The following is a 16462-nucleotide window of genomic DNA, read 5'->3' as shown; positions in this document are numbered from 1 at the left end:
TCATATTCATATTGGTCAGGTATAGCCTGGTGCTTTGGACTTAAAGAATTTACCACAATCATATCTGACCAAATTTGATGAAATTTGTCCTACTGATAAAATAACTGAACAAATGGAACATCTCTGATTAAAACGATTTTTTTTCTCTCATTTTAAAATAGAGATAAAACTTTAATGTGTTTGATGCAAAAAGATGTGCTATTGCATCCATGTCACATTGGAGGTGGGAATATTGCTCAGAGTCAAACAGTCATTTGATAATCTTGATAACGGGAGTTATCACTGACTGCATTCAGCAAAGTGTCAGCTAGTTTAGGTGCACCTCAAAACATTCACAGTATATATCGTTCAGGAAATAGTCACAGCAGGTAATTTCCTCAGCACAAGTGTCTTAGTACTTAAACACTGGTTACAGTGAATTTTATTCTTCATTATGGCAACATGACTTAACATCAAGTGAATAGTTACATCAACAAAATATGGTACCTGGAGGTTGTGCATTCACAAATGTGGCACGCAGGTCTGAAAAATACGATGAGGAATTGTGCTTCTTATAATCCATCAACTACAAACTCTGCCAAGGTACAATAGAGTAGCAACATAAAATCACATCCTAAGAGAGCTTTTTTTTTCAATGCACTGCACTTAAAAAAAAAAAAAAAAAATTCTCCTCAGCTCCTCTGAATAAATCCTGACTGGCCACTTTCATAAAAGTAATAAAGTTTATAGCCAAACACCCCCTGCTCTCTACCATGTAGTTACAATTATTAAACCCACCACAAGCCTCTTGCACAATTGTCTCAAAAGCTTATTTGAATATTATGCAGCCATCTAGTGCCAATTACAGATATTGCACCAATCATCCCCTTGATCCACTTACATGAGGGTGAATTATGCACGGTTTGCATGTGGAAAGAAAAGATGGGATTTCATCTATGAAGACAGATAACTTGCAAACCAATCTTACTGAAAAGCTCTTCAGTTAAATTTGGCACTGCTATTAAATCATTCCCACTTCCAACACTAGCCACATCCAGCCTCCTCTTTATTAAAACACTAACACAATCAGATATTGATAGAATTAAAAAAAAAAAAGAAGGGGAGGGGGGGATGGGGAGAAAAGTCTGAATAAGAAATAAAAGAAAAGACAGACATAAAGAAAATCTGCTACATGTCTTTTTTGTTCTTATTGTTATTTCTCTTTTTGAACTCCAGTTTGTTATTCAAATATGTTGATACTCAACTGTGTTCAAGCATTACAAGCTCCAACAGGGAAGAGGAGAAGTTGTTCCTGTTCTCTCTGATTGGTTAAAAGTGTTTCTAGTAAAACATGACATCACGTAGATGGTCCTGGGGTAGAGCTAGATGGGTCTGATGGTGTCATGAGGTCAAAGGGCAAATAATAGCACTGTCCTCACTGCCCAGTGAAAGGTGATCAGGCAGACAGTGCATGAGAGAGGTGACTGCATTGCTTTTCATATTATCTGATTTACAAAAGGGAAGAGGAAGGAGTTGTCTCCATCACTGACAAGCAGTCCTCCAGTCCAGTTCGAAAGCCAACAGCCAAAGAGGACAGGAAGCCAGGCTCTACTGACCAAAATCTGGCATCTTTTGGGAGAAGGTGGGTCTTTCCTCATTCCACCGGGGTGTGTTCTCAAAGCCAGAGGGAGGGAGACGTTTTGAGCATTTTATCTGTGTGCGTGTGTCTGCGTGTGTGTTTGCATGCATGTGTGTGTGCAAACATGACATCATTACTCACAGGTTGGAGACTACTGTTTATCCACAGTTGTGACTCGGGGAGGGGAGGAGAACCGAAGATGACATCACAAAGCTCATTTCTGAGCAGAGAAGAAGTTCTGGGGCTGCTGTCCCCGGAGATGCAGCCTCGCCTTCACTCTCATCATCATCGTGGGAACCATCCAAGCGGACGTAGCTCACCCTGGTATGGCGTCTCACCGTCGCCCTCACGAGAACGCGTACAATGGAGCGGGTGGCAGTAGTGTTGCTCTCACACTGAGTCATGTTAGCAATCGAGCTACTGTCCATATCAGCTCCAGTAGTGATAGTTGCTAATTGATTACCTGTGGTCACCAGGGCAGCCATATCTCCGATGTCACCCCTGGTTGCAGCTGCCACTGCACCACGGTTCTCAACAGCAGTGGTGCTTGCTCTCACGTCTCCCTCTCTCCTCTCCCCCTGTCATACCTCGCTCTCCAGGCTAGAGAAGTGGGCCGACCCTCGACGGGAACACAGGCTCTTGGCTTTGAGTGGCAGGTGGGGAGAGTAGAACCTCCGTGGCTGTGGCACAGAGCGCAGTCTCTGATACTGGAGTTTGGCACTGGCTGAAGCCGGAGCCTGGGCCTGGCCTTCCATCCCTACCCCTGCTGGTGGCGAGACAGAGGATGAGGAGGGTGGAGGTGGGATGGGCATCGGGAGGGACGTGGGAGACATGGATGGCTGTTGTGGTGGTGACGGTGAGGGCTGAGGTGGATGGTCTGTGGGCTGTGTGCTGAGGCTGAGGTTAGATTGGCTGCCTGATTTGGCCTGACTGGAATCGGGTTTGGGGGGCAGCGGCTTGGGACGAGAGACCCCACTGAAGCTGTGGCAGTGGGGGAGAAGCTCTTCCTGGCTATGGGAAAGTGCTGTAGATCCTCTCTTGGAATGGGAGGTGTGTGAGCGGCTGTGGGAATGTGGATAAGGATGGGGTTGGGGGTAAAGGCTACAGGAACACAAGGTTGCCCGTGTTGCTCCACCCCCCCTTTCTCTAGATCGTCCCTTGCTCTTCCCTCCTCCGCTCTTCCACTTTTTCTCTCCCTTCACAGGAATTTTGTCCATAGACCAGTATCTTCGAGGTGGAGGGAAGGCTGCTGGAGGTGGTGGCCACTGTGAGCCCAAACCCCCACTCCCTCCCCCAGATCCCCAACCAACCCCCGGCCCTGATCCCCAGAAATCAGCACCAATCCAGCCTTCTGCTCGAGTTCCTAGTAAGGAATCATCTCGACTGTTGACACTGCCCCCTTTCTCTCTGGAGGGATAGGTACCAAAGAACCAGCCTCCTCCTCCTATGCCCCCTATCCCGGTGCCACTTCCCCCTGAACCTCCTTCCCAGTATCTTTCAAAACGGCCAAACTCCCCTGACGAGCCCTCATCTGAGTAACTGTCATCTGCCCTCGCCCTGTCCCTCTCTGACTCAGAGACGGCCCCCCTACCTGCCCTCCTTCCCCTGTCCTCCACCCGTTCCCTGACTCTATCCCTCTCCTCCTCTTCCTCCTCCTCATCATCATCCTCATCATCTTCAGAGTCCCACTCATGGAAGGATAGCCCTTCTCTTGTGTGTGCTTTCTCTTTTTCATAATGCATTAACAAAGGACGCCGTTCTCCAAGCCTACCACTATCTTCTCTATCCATCCCCCCACTTCTTCGCCGCTTCGAGGATGGAAGGAGTGGGTAGAGGGATGTTGGAGGAGTATTAGAGTCACCGCCTCCTCTTCCATTCACCCAAAATTTGACTGATGCGGGGAGCTTGTTTAGGTTAGGATAGCGCTTACTGGGTGTACGATGTCTGGAATGAGAGTGTGAGGATTTAGGACGCCTCTCCCTGCTTCTGCCACTGTCCTCCTCTTCCCTGTCATTACCCTCATCTCCTCCTTCTCTCCTACATCTCTCCCTTTCTCCTTCCCATGAATCCCGCCCCTTTTCCCCAAATGTGCTCCGATACTGGGCAGAAAATGAAGAGTAGTCTTGAATTCCCCCCTCCCTCTCTCCCTCCACCTCTCCTTCCCTCTCTGGCTCTATATCTCCCTCCTCTGTCTCAGACCGTTTTCCCCCTGTTGATTTCTTCCTTTTCTTTGTTTTAAGGGCCTTCTTCTTCCTTTTTTTTACTTTCCTACGCTTCCTTTCTCTCTCTCTCTCCCTTTCCCTTTCTTCCCGCTTTTTCCTCTTTTTGTTCTTTTTCTTTTTCTTCTTCTCTTTCTCCTTCTCTTTTCTTCTCTTCTTTTCCCTTTTTTGCCTCTCAGCATCTCCACCTGCTCCACTTCTCTCTCTCTCACTCCAGCTTGCCCACCACTCCTGCAGCTGAGACAGTTGGCTCCCACCTCTTTCCCTCTCTCGATCCCTTTCTCTGTCACCCCAGGATGTGCGTGGTTTCCTGGGGGGTATGGGTGGTGGCAGGCGGCCGTGACTGAGAGAACGAAGTCGGATGGTTGATCGTTCCCTCTCTCTTCCCCTCCCAAGGAGAAGACTTGACTCTTCTGTCAGCTCCTCATCGTCGTCATCATCCTCTCCATCAATTCCTCCAGTTCTGTCCCGTGTGCTCCTGGAGGAACTGTAAGAGTAGGTGGGAGAGGTGGAGCGAGAAGATGAGGCAGATGATGACGTGGATGTGGATGATGTAGTCGACGAAGAGGACGAGGATGTATAGTGCAAGGATGCAGAGGGAGAAGGAGGGGTATAGGAGGGGCTGAGGGGTACTGGTACAGGAAGTGAGAGTGGGGGAGAGAGGGGGCGTGCCCTCCTCCCTCCTCCCTCTCTCACACCATCCCTCGCTCCTCCCCTCCGCCCTAGGGGCAGAATGTTCTCATATAGTGGACCCCCAGATTCTTTGGGCTTCTTGGGCCTGCGCTTCCTCAAGAAGGATGAGGGGAGAGGGGGGGAGGGGTGTGGCAGCGGGGGTGTAGGAGGCAGAGGGGCCTGACTCTTAGGAGGCAGTCTGGGAGTACCCAGAGGTTTAACAGCCCCTTTCCCCTGACCCCCGTTGCCACCTCCTACCACCTTCTTCCCCACACCATGGTCCATTCCCTTCTCTGAGTAGAAGGCCACACTGGCTGGAGGGGGCTGGGGGTGGCCCCTCGGCATAGTCTTGGGGGTCTGGGACCCTGCCTGCTGCTCCATGCAGGGCCCCAGTCCCTCAGGGTCAATGGGACCATAGTATCGCTTATAGCCATCAAGTCCCCCACCCCCTCCAGCAGTGGAAGCCCAGTTTGGTGGTACTTTCTGAGCAAAGGGTCCCATGTCACTGATGCCCCCCCTTACAGCCAGTGGGTTAGTGGCTGTAGCAGATTTGGGCAGCCTCCAGCGATCCACCACAGCCAGCCTGCGGTCTGGCCGTGGCAGGAAGGTGGAGCAAGGGAGGGGCGCACCAGCAATGGGCGTATTGGATGGACCCAGTGCTGTCCCAGAATGCACCACGGTGGGAGGAGAGCCTGGAAGAGGTGTTTTGTAGACAGGCTGCGGTTGCTGTTGTTGTGGTTGCTGCTGCTGTTGCGCCATTGCAATTGCTGGGTTGGTCATAGATGTTGAGACAACATGTGACTGTGATGGGACTGTAACCATTGCAGTGTGGTGATGGGTAGGCAGACTTTTAGCGCCACCTGTTGCTGTTTCATCCTCAAAGCTACAGCAGCTGTACATGCCCTAAGACAAAGAGAGAACAAACACAAAACACAGAGTCACGTGAAAGGCTGAAGAATCCAAAAATTCCAAAAATGAGGACATAATTAATTAAATCTTGCTTTGAAGAAGGAATAAATGTTAGTATATTAGGGATTCCAAATTCATGGTTTGTTTCATACCTCTTCACCTGAAGCATCTTTAAACATTTAAGCTCTCACTAGATTAGCTTGCTTTAATCAGGCATTAAGCATCACACCTCCACATGACTAATTAGCATTCCATTCAACACCCAGAGAAGCAATTTCTCAATTCTTATTTCATTACTCCCCATGCTACCCCTCCATGTCACTGGACTTGTATTTCTACAGTATGTTATGCTACTTCCTGTTATTAATCCACAATATTTTGGATACAAACATGTGGGTTGTGCCCATGGAAAACTTGCCAAATCTTGTCAGTGCCAAACAGCTTATTCTGCTATTGACTCTTGTTTTGAGCTTCTGGTACCCAGGAGCTGACAGTCAGACTTGTTATCGTTGGAGGCAATCTCAATGCAGAGAGATATCGAGATGAGATTCTACAACCAGTGTCAATCCTATATCTCCACAGTCTGGGACCAAACTCTGTCCTCTAAGATGGCAAGACTCACCACCACAGAGCGGGTTTATCAGAGACTACCTCCAGAATTTGGGAGTGGAAAGGATGGAAGGGTCTGCCTGCAGTCCTGACCTCAACCCCATAGAACACTTGTGGGATCAGCTTGAGGTACAGTTCATGCCAGACTCACCAGCACAACCACACTGGCTGAATTGCGACTGTTTGTTAATGAATAAATTGTTAAATTGCCAATTTGTCTGGCTCCTTCAGACTTCAATCATCCAATCCAATAAACTACACCTAACAAAAGTCAGCAGCAAAATAAGATGTTTGGCATTGGCAGAGAAGATTTGGCAAGATTTTCACTGGTGCAACCCACATACTCAACTCTGCTGCTCAACCCACAAATGCATTTTCCTTACAAATGTGGCACCATTTAATAAACAGGCCTTCCAACAGTATAAGATTAAGAAATAATTGACCAAACACAAATTTCCTTCCTTTTTGTTAATTTTGTTTATAAAACTTTTGCACTATTAAGATACTTAAATAGGATTATAAGTTATGAAAGTCAATACTTCCCCCCACTTTGCAAAACAATTATGCAACACAAAATTATATTTAAAAACCTGTGCAGCACCACTTTTCACTTAATGACTTGCTAATAGGACACAGGGGTGCAACCTGAAAATCACGCCCATGTTTTCCACAATGATTTTATTTCTGATTAAATATTCTGATTTGCTGTGCTTTATTCTAAAAATACAGGAAATGCCCCCGTGGGTGAGGTCATCGAGGAAAAAGAGGATGGACGTTTACATTGCAGATTCAGTCTGACTTTTATTACTGACTCCCCTAAAAGTGACTGCTTACACAATTAGAAAAGGCACAGTATTTTACTGTATGTAGCTTACATGAAAGATAATGAAGGGGAGAATGAGCAAAGTGGAATAAGAATGGAGTGGGTAAGAATAAAACAGCAACCCATAAACTTACAGTCTTCTAAGGAAATGCAAATTTCCCTTTTCAGGTGAACATTTATTACTATTTATAAGTACAGCTGTGCAGTGTACGGTTAATGAAATACATTCATAAATGCATAAACTGAGACCACAGTAGTGGGAAACGGATAATTTGTCAGTGAAGCTACAATAATTACATACATGGAGTGGGCTGTTTCTGTCAAGGTCACTGTCAGAGGAAGAGGATATCCAGTATGTGAGCAGAATTGAATTTCAATTAATCTCCCGAATTGACAGAGGGGAATTGAAATGACCCCAAACCTCACAATTTCTAACACTCACTCTTAGTAACAGGCAAGGTCACACACAGGAACATGCTTACACATGTGTGTTTAGATGGTGACAAGCACAGACTGCTGCCTACAATCACGCTGCTGGGTTTAGCACAAAAAAGAGGTTTTAAGGGTGAAATTGGCTGTGGACATGTGGCCATAAAACACCTTTCAGAATATCTTTAAAACAGTGAGAAATTGAATGTGTTTTCACACACACACACACACACACACACACACACACACACACACACACACACACACACACACACACACACACAACCAAAAAAACACTACACGTGAAGACAAAAATACTTACCCTGCTGATTGCCAAGAGAAAGTCCAATTTTCCAGAACTAGTGGCCATGCAGTGGCGCAGCTTCCAGTAGACTAAATGTTCCCAGGCAAACACCAGCAGACTGAGGCCCATAGCCACCAGCAGCATGTAGAAGACCCCAGCCATGTTGTCAATGTCCAGTTTACTGCTCATCACCTCAATTTTGTCATTATGGCAGATACCTGACAGCCAGAGGCGCTCCAGCATCTCGATCTCATCTGGGGTGGGGGCATAAAGGATGATTATGAAAGAAGAGAAGTGGGGTAAGGGAGTAAACGTAGAGGGAATGAAGGGAAAGAAAAAACAAGAGAAAGAGCAATTAAAAGACAGTAAAGTAAGGAGGGGTCATGTTAGATGATAGACAGACAGACAGACAGACAGACAGACAGACAGATAGACAGATAGACAGATAGATAGATAGATAGATAGATAGATAGATAGATAGATAGATAGATAGATAGATAGATAGATAGATAGATAGACAGATAGATAGATAGATAGATGACACGGGACACACAAAGAAAGGATGATAATAAGCACTGAAGTCTGTAGTCTTGCTTGTTTTTTGCCCATTATCCAAGGTGACTCTTCAAGGTCAGAGGTCAGTAATACAAAGAACCGAGTCCAAAACAACAGAGAGAAAGGGGACTGAGACAGAGAGGGAGAGACAGTCCAAAACAATGAAGAAGCACTGAGAAGTAAAATAGCATCGACAACCTAATCTCAACATTGTAACCCAGAGCAAATGAAGAGAGGAGGAGAAAGAGAGACCAGGAGCCACAGCGAGATGGCTGGATAGGTTGAGCGAGCATGGAAAAGTGTGAGAGAGGTAATGAAGGAGTTGGGAAGAATGCCTCAGAAAAAGAGAAGAGGAGCGGTATTCTCTCTCTGTCCACGAACGTGACAGGGAGAATGAGACAGACGGAGTTAGAGAGCGCTGGAAGAAGGAAAACAGAGATGGAGAATGAGAGGCTGAGATTGTGTCATCATGACAAACAATAGAACACTACTCAGCTTGAAGAGGATGAGAAGAGAGAAAAAGAGGAAAAATGTGAAGAAAGAGATTTGATAGAAAGTGGCAGAGACAGAGAGAGAAGATCATAATCATTTAATTGTGCTGGAGGGATGGTCAGGATCTTCACCAAGGTGGTAAGCTCAGGGGGGTTTCAAGATTCCCATCTAATAACTTACGAGAACCAGCCACACCCTTTTACCCATAACTCATGCTTTTCTTTTATGATCTCAAATCTGAGTTTCCAGAATGAACATGTGATTGGCTGCAGGCTTTGCTGGTGTAACCATAGTGATGAACACATGCAAAGATGCAGCACATGACTCAGTGTTGGCGTTAAAGAGGTCTAGTTGTTAGCAGAAGTCATAATGAGAGCTTTCTCTCACACTAATAACAATGGCACGATGAGCAGTACCACAATAACCAGGTTTGAAGGTTGCCTTTACTGCGCACTACAGTCGCTGAACTATTTCAAATGAAGAGCGAGAGCAGAGTTTAAAAGCTGACAAGTCACACATCCAGTTGTAACGCTACACTGCTCTTCGAGAACTCAACCTTTTGCCTTTTCATTTGTGCCATCATTCGCCCTGCTCGCGTGGCTTAGATGAAGCTGATTCAGTCATCTGTGTGAACTGGTTAATGTGTCTCCTGTAGAACATCATCAGCCAACAGGCCATAGCCTCCAGCTACAGCAACAGATGGACAAACTGCGACCGGAGCCCTCATTTTTATACCCATACACTTTTAGACACAAAGGCCACTTTTTAACTTCACAGTATAGCCCCCACTGCAGAGAACTTATTGGCATTATTGACCTTCAGTGGCAGTTGTGTATCCAAACAGGAGTCTGATTTTTAGTAGAGGGTACAGATAAACAGGTAGCCCCACAAATGTCCTGTACTTCACAGGTCTCAGCTGAATGCTTTCTCTGAGCTCTCAGTCTCATTTCCTGGCTCTGCTGCCATTTGACTCCCAGTGATTCATCTTGTGCTTCTTCGTCTCCCACTTAAATCAGACTCTCTTTTCAGTGTGCATGTTTCTTCCCTTCCTTAGACCTTTATGATGGCAGTTGCCTCTGCCTCTCAGTCACAGCCAGCTCGGGCCTGCCAAATCTGACACGTGTGTCAAATCCACACTCCACCTATGTCGTTTCTGGCAAGTCAGGTCAGGTAGAGCTGGCAACATTGCAAACAGGAAGCTGGCAAAGCACCACAAAGACATTATTTAATAAGGGAAAACTGTATTTGTGTGTGTGTATGTGTGTGTGTGTGTGTGTGTGTAAGTGTGGGCGAGTGTGCATATGTAAATGTGCAAGTGTACATTTGCATTTTGCACTGTGCCAGACGGGGCATAATGCCAGACATGTCCAGAGACACTGAGCTCCACAGCTGTTGAGCAGTAAACCATGACCTGTACAATCCCGTGTTTTTATCGCAACATGACAAACCTCTCTGCATTCATTGCAAGATTTCTGACGACAAAAAAAAAAAAATCTGCTAGCCAAGAGCTAAAAACCCAGCTTCTCACATTTTTTAATATCTACTCACTGAATAATATATTATTGGAATCAAAATTATGATACTATGCAAAACACAGAAGTGGATCTGATAAGAAGGGGAAAGGAAATCTTGCTACTCAGCAGTTTTGCTTTATCAGGAACGAAACTGTGGTGAGATCAATGAACCAGCTCTTAAAGCTGTGGTATGAATCACAAGAGGCAGCAACAAGGAGAACAATGCACTCACAGGTTTGAGAAAGCAGTGGCAAGTATCTTGGGTGCTCTGCTATCCTCTAATTCAGTTGTAAAAATGATAGCACTCAACGCAGCATGGTACAATAATGATGTAACAGTGTGACACGACTTAGCCCCGCTGAAGGTGCGACGCTGAGTCCTTGAGCCGCAGGGCGATTGTTGAGATGCAGCCTTTGAGGGCAGGCTGAATGCGAGCCCCCCTCCACTGCTCTCTGCATCCAAACAAACTAATCCTCTTCCTTAGTAATCCACTCCAATAATGCCTGCCTACAACTAGAACTCTCAGCATTCAACACCACCCTGTAACTAGATCCATCCAGCGTACACAGCTGTTAAGGGTTTTTGCTACAATGAACATAAGCAAGGACAAGGAAATCTATCAAGAATTAAAAGAAACGACAAACACTGCATGTCAAGGTTGTCTGGGCTCTCTGTTTTTTCTAGCGTGCACACAGACACACACACACTGGCATCCTTTTCCAGGTTTGGCTATTCAGCTCCAGACGCCAGTCTTATTTAATAGATCTTGGCACCAAATTGGCATTATCAGTGTGTAAGCAGCTAAAGCGTCTGCGTGCCAGAAACAGCTAAAGGGCTTTGTCCGCCACGCCATAAGCAAAGCTGATTTAAAACACGAGAAAAAGCCAAACAAGCAGCACCCGATTGAGACAATAAATGCGTGTGGCGGACTGTGTAAAATGACAATCAAGCATTAGTGTACTGACAACTACTGCTAAAAACAGATTCTCCCTGTCAGAAACGGGAAAATGCGCTGTCGTGTGTTAATCACAAGTGTGTAAAGTAGACAAAGCACGCTAATAACATCTCTATTTATTAATCTCTGTTTCCTATGCCTCCTTTTACTTTCCTGTTCAGAGCATTTTTAGGTGTTTCTTTTCACTTTTTTTTTGCCACACTTCCTCACTTTCTGTGTCAGTTTCAGCTAATCTGCAATAGGTATAAATCTGTCACCACCACACAAGTTCTAACTTTTTTTTTTTTTTTTTACAACAGTGACTCACACAAGTAAATCCTCCTTTTTTCCTTTTACCATTTCAAGTAGGGAGAAAAGGAAAGTGAGAGAAATTCAGACAGGTTTATACAAGTGTAGAGAGACAGTGGGGAGGCAGTTATTCATCAACACAATCAAGTCATTTTTGCAAAGAAATAAACAAAAAAAACCATTTTCTTCTCACTCTGTTATTTCTCCTCCTCTCCTCTGGCCAATAAAGAGATGTGCAAACCTCTTTAAAAGTGCCATCGGCCCTCTCCTACACACTCTTATTCCCTCTGTCACAATCAAAACACCTTAGAGCCTTTGGTCTCTCCACACCTTACACCCCCCCATCCACCACTCAGCATCCTCTCATTCATCTACCCCCTGGGTCCTCCATCCACCCCCCACTCTTGTGCCACTCTTTCGCTCGTTTCTCTATCCTTTTCATTTTTGCTATAACCTTCCCTTTGCTCCTGCATTGTCCTAATTATGTTCATCTGTACCCGCCCCTCCTCATAGTCCTCACCATCTCCCACCAGCTGCAGCAGGGCCAGGTCAAGAGGACGTTTCCAGCGTGAGTTTTTGTGCAGGGCGATACCGTAGCCTGTGGTGGCAAAAACCTTCCCCGAGCCTATGGTCATCACCTTGGAAGAAAGGACAATGAGCAGATATTGAGAAAACTACCAAGAGACAGACACATGTCGCATTCCCACTGTGTGAGCAAAAGTCCCCACCTTACAACCTTCGTCCTTCCTGGCCATATAGTTCAGTACTGCAGCATCATAAATAAAGGCATCCAGTTTCCTGTAAAGGGATGAAGGGAGAATTCATTCATCATTTAATGGGAGAGGAGAGCAAAGGGATGGAGAGACTGGCTGAGATAGGAGTGGGGATATAAAGGTAGAGCTCTGCAGTGTACCTGGGAAGAGAGTTGGGGTGCAAAAATATATAGCAGACAGGCACAGAGAATGATAGAGAGGGCATAAAAAGTTAAATCATGACAAGAAAAGGGAAGAAGAGTGGAATAGTAAAGTAGGTTCGGCGGAAAGAGTGAAAACACAAGGAGAATAAAATAAGGCAGAGATCAGGAAAAGATGTGTGAGTAAGAGAGAGCAGGATGGCGGTGGAGGAGGCGGAGGCGGAGGGGACGAGGAGGATGGGGATTTAGACAGTGCGGAGAGCGTTGTGACAGGGAATGGGGGGGGGGGGGGGGGGGGGATTTACACACTTCAGAGGGGAAAAGACATGGGATAGAGCCAGAGAGTGATGAGGATTATAAAGTTTAAATACAGACACACTGAGAAAGCATGCTGGGAGGAGAAAGAATGGACCAAAAAAAAAAAGAGGAGGTGAAAGAAAAGAGATGGCGACATAGGAGGGCAGATGGAGAGAAGAAGGGAAAGATAAGTACTGAGGAGCAGAAGAAAAAGTGGCAGGAGAAAAGCAGGTGTTCCTCATTCTTGTGAGTGTTAACACTGAGTTATAATTGTGGTGTCAAGGCAAGATGGGGAGGGGGGGTGACAGAAGCTTAGGATAAAGTAAACTGGGATTATCCAACACATGACGGGCGATAGAGATTCTACTAGAAACTGAAGAGGAAAATGCTGCTTGCACCGCGTGGGTGGGTGGAGATAGCGGTGAAGGCGGAGAGAGAAAGAGAGAGGAAAGGTGAGAGAATCTTTACGGGAAAGCACGAAGTGTGACAAAAGATGTGAAACGTTAGTTGGAGTTGAAAAGAATGCCGCTGTGTATGATGGCCCGCCAGTGTGAGACTGAGAACATTAAAAACCCAGAGCAAACAGTGACAGCAGGCCATATCTGCTGCCATTATTTCTTGCAATTATTTCCTTTTTGTCCAGCACAAACAAAATTATTAGAGGCATTTCCAATAGACAGATATGCTGTATGTCAACTGTTGCTTCCAAGGTCAAGAATGAATTTGACTTTATGCAAATTCATATGTCCTTTAAGTTAGTTCTGGCAAGCCAGCAACTCAAGCTCAGTCAGACTTGAGCTCAGCCAGCAATGGCAGCAGATCAGCTGATCTCAATGCCAGCTGATGCCAGCCCACATCAGCTGATAGCTCAGCTGTTTCCCTGCTGCACATCCTACTGGCAAATATCATAGAGGACATGCTTCCTCTGCAAACCACTTTGCAAACCATCTCCTCCATTTCATGCTACTCATAATATTTCTGAATTAATAAATGTCATCTATTGCCGCTGATGCCTGCTCTGTTCTGCAAAGGCTTTTGCTGCTGGTCTCCTGCTTTTTGGTTTTCCATGTATGTGCACAGAAGGTTGGGGAGGTATAAATTAATTCTGACATAACTATTATTGGACAACATTACATAGGGGTGGTTAAAGAAAAGTCTCACAGGCAAAATCTTTTTTAAATGATTTATTCAAATAATGATTGACCTGTGTCATCATTTTTTGACAAATGTATATTCATCACTGTAATGCATTTGCCCCATACAGTGACCTAAAGAGTGCTCACTATGTAAAAAAAAAAAAAAAAAACTTTGTTCCTTTTGTTTGTCTTGGGGCAATAAATTGATTTGGCCTTCTTTTGTTTTGGTGAAATTTAAAGAGAAATAACAGCTGCTGAATGCCCCATCTAGTAGAATATTTTCATTATGTAATATGTATCTCTACCTAATTTACACTGCTGTTAAAAAAAAAAAGTATTTGCCCCTATTTCCTTATTTATTTATTTTTTGCATATTTGTCACACATAAATGTTTCAGTTCATCAAACACATTTTAATATGAGACAAAGATAACACGAGTAAATACCAAATGCAGTTTTTTTAAATGATGATTTCATTCGTTAATTGGAAAAATTGTTATCCAAGCCTACCTGACCCTGTGTGAAAACATAACTGCCCCCTAAACCTGATGACTGGTTGTGCCACACTTGGCAGCAAGAACTGGAATCAAGCATTTGGAATAACTGGCAATGAGTCTTTCACATCACTATGGAGGAATTTTGTCCCACTCTTCTTTGCAGAATTGTTTTAATTCAGTCACACTAGAGGGTTTCTAAGCATGAACGGCCTGCTTAAGGTCATGCAAAACCATCTCAATTTGATTTCAGTCCGGACTTTGACTAGGCCACTCCAAAACCTTCATTTTATTTTTGTCAGCCAGTCAGAGGTGGTCTTGCTGATATGTTCTGGATCATTGTCCTGCTGCATAACCCGAGTGAGCTTCACTGTGCAAACTGATGGCCGGACATTCTCTTTCAGGATTCAGAGAGCTGAATTCATGGTTCCATCAATTACAGCAAGTTGTCCCAGTCCTGAAGCAGCAAAGCAGCCCCAGACCATCACAGACCACCACCACCATGTTCGACTTGATGTTGTTTTTATGAAATATTGCATTGGTTTTATGCCAGATCTAACAGGATGCAGACCTTCCAAAAAGTTAAACCTTCGTCTTGTCAATCCACAGAATATATCCTTGGAGACCATCAAGATGATTTATTTTTTTTTTGGCCAGTGTGAGTCGAGCCTTTGTGTTCTTTTTGGTCAGCAGTGGTTTTCTCCTTGGAACTCTCCCATGGATGCCATTTTTGCCCAGTCTCTTTCTTACTGTTGAATCATGAACTCTGTACTTAACTGAGGTAAGTGAGGCCTGCAGTTCTTTAGATGTTGTTCTGGGTTCTTTTGTGACCTCTTGTATGAGTCATTGGTGCGCTCTTGGAGTAATTTTGGTATTCCGGCCATTCCTGGGAAGGTTCGCCACTGTTCCAAGTTTTCTCCATTTGAGGATAATGGCTCTCATCGTGGGTCACTGTAGTCCCAAAGCCTTAGAAATGGCTTTGTAACCCGTTCTAGACTAATAGATGTCAATGACTTTGTTTCTCATCTGTTCTTGAGTTTCTTTAGATCAAAGCATGATGTGTTGCTTTTTTTGAGGTCTTTTAGCCTCCTTCACTTTGTCAAAGAGGTTCTATTTAAATGATGTTTTTGATTCAGCAGGTCTGGCAGTAATCAAGCCCCGGTATGGCTAGTGAAGCTGAACTTAGGTTCCCCAAAAAATGTGGTTAATCACAATTAACAGTTAAGTTGTGAGGATCTGAAACATGTAAGGGTGACAAATATGCAAAAACTAAGAAATCAGGAAGGAGGCAAATAATTGTAATAATAATTGTTCACACCACTGTACACTTAAACTGACACGTGATCATCTTGGTTATTCTGTAGTGGCCTTAAAGTCTTTAAGAGCAAAAAAGATTTTATGTTAAATTTGAGGGCATTTTAGATTTAAAAAAAAAAAAAAAAACTGTTTGCAAGTTAACAAGTACATTTGCATACTGAGTGGCATGGTGGCCCAGTAGCTGTCACTTCACAGAAAGAAGGCTCTGGGTGCCAGCCAGCTTGTTGAGTGGGGAGCCTCCACATATGTGGGTTTTCTCCAGATGCTCTGTTTCTTTCCACAGTCTAAAGACATGCACGTTAGTGATTCTTAATTGGCTGCAGGTGTGGATGTGTCTTTCTCTGTTAACCATTTGATGGACTGGTAACCTGACTAGACTGTACCACTTCTTTGGCCCAAAGTCCCTGCGACCCTGTTTAGATAAGCAATTATGGGTGGATGGACGCTTGAATGAAAGTTAAGAGCAAGGTGTGGAGAAAGACGAACGTAAAGGTTCATGTTGTGGCGAACAGACCCGGTCTTGAGGTTCAGTATGGCGTCCTCCACTCCTTTCTGGTTGTATTTGCCCATGTACTGGTGCATGTCTGGGTAGTTGGAGCGGATGTTTTTTTCTGTGCTCCCGTTGGGCACTGTGCCAAACTTCAGAGGTGGGTACTGCTCCTCGGGATGCTGAAACTAGCAGAGCAAAGGGAGACGAGGGAGGGAGACGGAAGGGGCATGAGACACACCAGGCTGTGCACCAATCTGTCTGACCTATTTCTGTCCACTCTCCAGACTAACTTACAACACTGCATTCACAGTCAAATCTTTGAAAAAAGACCAGTCTGTGGACTTAAATTAGTATTTAGGACTGTCTTTTAAGTATTCAAGAACTGTGGTAATTGAGTTCTGTTAAATGAGATTTTATTCATTTCTAAAT

The 16462-nt window shown here is 44.8% G+C and overlaps 1 protein-coding gene across 1 annotated transcript in view; it reads right to left on the bottom strand.

Moving 5' to 3' along the window:
* Positions 1-3867: 3867 nt before the first annotated feature.
* grin2db (glutamate receptor, ionotropic, N-methyl D-aspartate 2D, b) overlaps positions 3868-16462 on the bottom strand; it is a gene marked incomplete at its 3' end in the record, with an annotated part of 48287 nt that continues 35692 nt past the window's right edge. Inside the window, exons 12-17 of the mRNA XM_030748939.1 lie at positions 16058-16218; positions 12116-12185; positions 11908-12025; positions 7602-7837; positions 4845-5412; positions 3868-4736 (exon numbers count right to left, since the gene is read on the bottom strand). Coding sequence (XP_030604799.1) covers positions 3868-4736; positions 4845-5412; positions 7602-7837; positions 11908-12025; positions 12116-12185; positions 16058-16218 — 2022 coding nt within the window. The remainder of the gene's footprint in view (positions 4737-4844; positions 5413-7601; positions 7838-11907; positions 12026-12115; positions 12186-16057; positions 16219-16462) is intronic.

Source organism: Archocentrus centrarchus, chromosome 16 (assembly GCF_007364275.1).
Source record: "Archocentrus centrarchus isolate MPI-CPG fArcCen1 chromosome 16, fArcCen1, whole genome shotgun sequence".
NCBI lineage: Eukaryota > Metazoa > Chordata > Actinopteri > Cichliformes > Cichlidae > Archocentrus > Archocentrus centrarchus.
This window is presented reverse-complemented; position numbering and strand designations above follow the sequence as displayed.